Source organism: Caenorhabditis briggsae (assembly GCF_000004555.2).
Source record: "Caenorhabditis briggsae complete genome, chrIII, whole genome shotgun sequence".
NCBI classification, from domain to species: domain Eukaryota; kingdom Metazoa; phylum Nematoda; class Chromadorea; order Rhabditida; family Rhabditidae; genus Caenorhabditis; species Caenorhabditis briggsae.
This window is the reverse complement of record NC_013490.2, coordinates 2569077-2575379: the sequence shown is the minus strand read 5'-3', so window position 1 is coordinate 2575379 and position 6303 is coordinate 2569077. Positions and strand designations below refer to the sequence as shown.

The 6303-nt window shown below is 37.4% G+C and overlaps 1 protein-coding gene across 1 annotated transcript in view; it reads left to right on the top strand.

The window, feature by feature from the left end:
• CBG20118 overlaps positions 1-6303 on the top strand; it is a gene marked incomplete at both ends in the record, with an annotated part of 25645 nt that overhangs the window by 5596 nt on the left and 13746 nt on the right. Inside the window, 4 exons of the mRNA XM_045243483.1 lie at positions 854-1096; positions 2419-2680; positions 4126-4281; positions 5491-5709. Coding sequence (XP_045096959.1) covers positions 854-1096; positions 2419-2680; positions 4126-4281; positions 5491-5709 — 880 coding nt within the window. The remainder of the gene's footprint in view (positions 1-853; positions 1097-2418; positions 2681-4125; positions 4282-5490; positions 5710-6303) is intronic.

The following is a 6303-nucleotide window of genomic DNA, read 5'->3' as shown; positions in this document are numbered from 1 at the left end:
CGACGACAAATTGCACAAAAATATTCGATTTTTGCGCGCATTGTCGTCAAATGTGATGCATCTTGCGTGGTACGGTGTTTACACATAATCGGAGTTTACACATAATCGGAGCCATAATCGGAGCTAATATCAGATTTTTGCATACTTGTAACGGGCCGGGCCCGTCATTTCACTAGTTTCGAAATTTTCAAAAAACACATAAGGGGGGACCCTTATGTGATTTTTTTTCGACCAAAAAATTTTTTTCGAGTTTTTTCGATATTTTTTGATCAGACAGACAAACAATCCGAAATACGAAAAAAAAATGGAAAAAATTATATTGAGAGCTCAAAATTTGGCTCAAAAATACAGAATTTTTGAAACCGGGCCTTCCGGGCCGGGCCCGGGCCTTNANNATCTCCTCAGGCCCGGCCCGGCCCGGGAATTTTACAAGTATGGATTTTTGTGGTTTTTTTTAGCTAAAAATGACTGAAAAACTCGATAAACAGCCACAAATTTTGAGTTTAGATTACTGTAGACTTGATTCTTTTTTTTTGCACATTTGCACTATAATTGACGACTATTTACACCACTTTGAAATTGAATTTCGGGGATTACTGTAGCTCGGATTATCTGCAAACACCAATTCTACACCAAATGCATCAAATTTGACGACAATTTACATAGAAATATCGAGTTTCTGTGCAATTTGTCGTCAAATTCGATGTATTTTGTGTAGAATGCGTGTTTGCACACAATCGAAGCTACAGTAACCCCAGAAATTATATTTTCTAAAAATGACCAGAAATTGATTCAGGATTACTGTAGCTTCGATTCTCCAGCGCAATGCGCTATATTTGACGACAATTTGCAGACTGCGAACGGGCGTCGCGAATGTGAGTCAACGGCGTGACGATTGTGATTTGATGGTGAACGAGGAAGTGGAGAAGCTTCGAAACGCCCTCGACGAGTCGAGAAGTGAGCGCGAACGTCTTCGCGACGATGTACAGAGATTCCAAGTGGCAGTTGGAGAGATTGACGTCGAGTTGGAGAAGCTGCGAGCGGCGAACCGACAGTTGTTGGAGGAGAACAACGCGTTGACGGAGAATTTGACCAGGTAGGAGCAGGGAAATGGACTGAAATTGGTCTGAAATAGCCCTAAAATCATCTGAAATAGTTGGAAATTCACCAAAAATGACCCCAAATTGGGCTAAAAGAGTCCAAAAATTCATCAAAATTGCCTAAAATATCCCAAAAACACATCTAAAATAGACGAAAATTGAGTTTAAAAAGTCTAAAATAGCCCCAAAAGTCCTCTAGAATGGTTAAAAATGCATTAAAACTAGTCAAAAATCGGCTGAAATCGACTAAAATTACCTTAAAATTCTCTAAAATCGTCGAAAAATGGCTTAAAATTGTCTAAAATCGCTGAAAATCAGCCTGAAATGGCTCAAAATTCATCTAAAATGGTCGAAAATTGTCTGAAAATGTGCTCAAAATGGCATAAAATAGCCCGAAAATCATGAAAAATTGTCGAAAAGTGGCTTAAAATGACCCTAAAATGATATAAAACGGTCCAAAATTGATCAAAAATGGCTCAAAAGCGATTTTTGAGCTGAAAATTCGGAAATTTTGACTCTAAAACCTGGAAAAATCACCCAGAATCCAAAATTATAGCCCCCGAAAGAGTGAAAAAGAGGGAAAAAATCGGTTTTTGGGATTACTGTAGCTCGGATTTTGTGCAAACACGCATTCTACACCAAATGCATCAAATATGACGACAAATTGCACAAAAATTCGAATTTTTGTGCAATTTGTCGTCGCATTTGGTGTTTGCACACAATTGGAGCTACAGTAATCCTAAAAAATGAAATTTAAATAAAACTCGAAAAAAAGCTCGAAAAAAACGAGAAAAGAACGGAAATTCGACTTTTGGGGTTTACTGTAGCTTGGATTGTGTGCAAGTACCAATGCTACACAAAATGCATTGGATTTGACGACAATTTGCACAGAAAAATAAATTTTTGTGCATTTTGTCGTCGAATTCGATGCAGCTCAAAGTGTCGTAAGATCTTGGGTTTGGTGTGTTTGCACACAATTGGAGCTACAGTAATACATTTAAGAAAATAATAAAATTCGAAAATTTTGGAGATTACTGTAGCTCGGAATGTGTGCAAACACCATTCGTCACAAAAAGCATCAAATTTGACGACAAATTACACAGAAACTCGAAATTTTCGGGCAAATTGTCGTCAAATTTGATGTATTTGGTGTATGATGGTGTTTATACAGAAATCGGAGCTACAGTAATCCGAAACCGAAAAATGCAATTTTTAAGGGATTTTATGCCACAAAAAACGCTGAAAATAGGTCTTTTTTGTTCACAAAATGTTCGATATTTTATTCCGACTACAAACTACACAAAATGTCGATTTTCAGATACGACGAAACGATGAAATCGATAATCTCGTCGTCAGAAGAGGACATTGGGAAGTTTCGTGAGCAGTTCCACGAGATTCAGGAGAATCACAAGAAGCAACGAGAGGCGATGAATGCTGAGAATGACGCGTTGCGGGAGGAAACGGAGGCGATTAAGAGGCAAAGAGACATTCTGATGGAGGAATCCACACTGTTAAAAGACGTTAATGAGAAGTTAAAGACGAAAACGAGTGCCGAGGAGGAGAAGAATCGTCTATTGCAGGTGGGAAATGCCTGAAAAATTGTTTAAAATAAGCCAGAAATCATGAAAATTGACTGAAAATAGTCCAAAATAACTGAAAAATGGTCCCAAAATGATGGAAAAATGGCTTAAAAAAGCTGAAATTGTCGGAAAAAATCGCTGAAATTGGCTAAAAATGGGTCCACATCATAATTGACGACAAGTTGCACACCAAAATTTGGAAATTTCGATTTTTTGGAGATTACTGTAGCTCCAACATTGTGCAAGCGCCATTCTACACCAAAAGGCATCGAATTTGACGACAATTTGCACAGAAGATTTGAATGAGCGAAAAATCGAGAAAATGAGCTGACAATAGGTGAATTGTGACTGGAAATTAGTCAAAAAAACGGCTGAAAATGGTCCAAACTGGCTGAAAAGCCGATGAAAATGTCCTAAAAATGACTGAAAACGGTCTCGAATAGGTTGAAATAGGCTGAAATTAATCTGACCTAAATTTTGGCTAAAAGTCGCTGAAAATAGCTGAAAATGAGCATGAAATCGATACAAATCGACTAGAATCGACGAAAAATCGACTGAAAATGATCAAACACCACAATTGACGACAAAATACACCGAGAAAATTGAAAAATAGCTAAAACTGGATTACTGTAGTCCCGGTTGTGTGCAAACACTAGTTTACACCAAATGCATCAGATTTGACGACAAATTGCACAGAAAATATAGTGCAAATGCACAAAAATCGAGGCTACAGTAATCCTGTATCAATTTTTGCAGTTTGAAAGTTTTTTTTTTTGATGGATTTTCAGCCAAAATTGAAACTTCTAGCTTCAAAATATCCCCAAAAACCCAATTTCTGGGACTACTGTGGTCCCGATTGTGTGCAAACACTATTTTACACCAAATGCATCAGATTTGACGACAATTCGCACAGAAATTCGAATTTTCTGTGCAAATTGTCGTCAAATATAGTGCAAATGAACGAAACGAAGCTACAGTAATCCTGAATCAATTTTTGCAGTGTGAAAGCTTTTTTTGATGGATTTTCAGCCAAATTTCGTCTATTTCCAGCCAAAATCATAAAAATGAAAATTTCTAGTCGAAAAATAACCAACATCCGACTTTTGGGGGGGATTACTGTAGCTCCGATTATCTGCAAACACAATTTTACACCGAATGCATTAGATTTGACGACAATTAGCGCAGAAGTTCCGAAAACTGTCGTCAAATCCGATGCATTTGGAGTGAACAAGCGTGTTTGCCCACAATGCCGACTTACAGTAATCNCCGAAAATTCACAGAAATTCAAATTTTTATCTGTGCAATTTGTCGTCGACTATGGTGCATTTTCCACTTTTAAACGGGTTTTCGATCCTGTTTTTGTAGTGGGATAAATCGATTTTGGATTACTGTAGCATCGATTTTCAGCCAGAAAAAGCTTTAGAAAATCGATTAGATTTTTTCAGGAAAAATCGGATCTTCTCGAGCAATGCCTATCGAAAGAACGTGCCGAACGTGCTGCTTATAACGAGAAGTCGGAAGAAGCCAAACGAGAGACGGAGGCGAAAATTCTGAATTCCGATTGTGATGGAAATTTGGAAAATGAGAATTCCGTGTTGAAGGTGAGCGCGAGGATTTTCAGCGTGTTTCTGGCTGAAAATAAGCTTGAAATGAGCCAAAAATCGTGAAAAATCCTGAAATTTTGCTCAAAATCCATCGAAAATGAGCCAAATACGATAAAATACAGTATTGGATTACTGTAGCTTTGATTTCTTTTTTAACATGCGTAAAATGGCTAAAAAATGACCTAGAATCCCAAGTTTTTTGCTGAAATTTGGCTGAAAATCCATCAAAAATGCCCCAAATATGATAAAAATTGATGTTGGGCTACTGTAGCTACGATTTTGGTGCGTTGCACCATATTCGACAACAAATTGCACAGAAATTTGATTTCTGTGAATTTCGGGGATTACTGTAGCTTCGATTGTGTGCAAACACCATTTCACTCTAAATGCATCGGATTTGACGACAGTTTTTGGAACTTCTGCGCCAATTGTCGTTAAATCTAATGCATTTGGTGTAGAATGGTGTTTGCAGATAATCGGAGCTACAGTAATCCTCCAAAAGTCGGATTTTGATTATTTTTCGACTAGAAATTTCCATTTTTACAATTTTAGCGAAAAATAGACGAAATTTGGCTTAAAATTCATCAAAAATGACCCAAATACGATAAAAATCGATTTTGGGTTACGGTAGCTTTGATTTTGGTGCATTAGCACTATATTTGACGACAAGTTGAACTGAAAATTTGAATTTTTGTCGTCAAATTCGATGCATTTAGTGTAAAATGGTGTTTGCACAAAATTGGAGCTACAGTAATCCCAGAAATTGGGGTTTGGCGGTATTTTGAAGCTGGAAGTTCCAATTTTGGCTGAAAATCCATCAAAAAAAAAACTTTCAAACTGCAAAAATTGATTCAGGATTACTGTAGCCTTGATTTTTGTGCATTTGCATTATAACTGACGATAATTCACACACAAATTCCAATTTCTGTGCAATTTGTCGTCAAATTTGATACATTCGGTGTAAAATAGTGTTTGCACGCAACCAGAGCTACAGTAATCCAAATTTAGCAGAGAAAATCGAAATTTTTGTTCAATGCACTATATTTGACGTCATTTTGCACAGAAATAGTGTTTGTGCACACAATCCAAGCTACAGTAACCGAAATTCGGCCCAAATTTGATGAATTTTGGCTCAAAATTCATCAAAATTGACCCAGAAAACGGCCATTTCTCAACAATCCAATCAATTATCGATTTTTTGTGCAGCTGCAACTCAAGGAAGCCCTCGATGCGAATGCGGAAAAAACGGACGAGTGTGAGAAGCTGATAATCGAGAATCGATCGCTGGAGAGGGAAGTGGATTTGAGGCAGAACTGTGTTGACGAGATGATTGCTCAGACTAATACGCTACAAATGCAACAGGAGAGCATGTCAACGCAGAATAAGACACTCCAGACGCAAATTCTGGCCCACGAGAGGTCGATTGTTCAGGTAAAATTGACTGAAAATGGGCTTAAAATGGCTGAATATAGGCTTAAAATGAGCTTTAAAAAATAGCTCAACATTCATCCAAAACAGCCGAAAATCGACTGAAAATAGACTTCAAATCGCTTGAAATCGTCCAAAATCGACTGAAAATGTGCTGAAATTCTTCGCCGAGAACGGTCCAAAAATGACGAAAACTGTCTGAAAATCGCTGAAAATCGCCCAAAACCAGTTTTAAAACAGACTAAAAAGGTGCCCAAAAATAGCCAAAAATTCATCAAAAGTGGCAGAAAAAATACGGTTGAAATGGCTCCAAATTGACTGATATAGACCCCGAATTGATCTAAAACGATTCAAAATTCATCAAAATGACCGAAAATCGATTTTTCGTCTGAATTTTCTGAAAATTTGACTCGAAAAACTTGAAAAAATGACCCAAGATAGCTTAAAAACCGAAAAAAAAACAGCGAAAAACCTCGATTTTTTAGGGATTACGGTAGCTCCAATATTGTGCAAACACCATTTTACACCTAATGCATCGAACTTGACGACAAATTGCACAGAAGTTCCAAGAACTGTCGTCAAATGTGATGC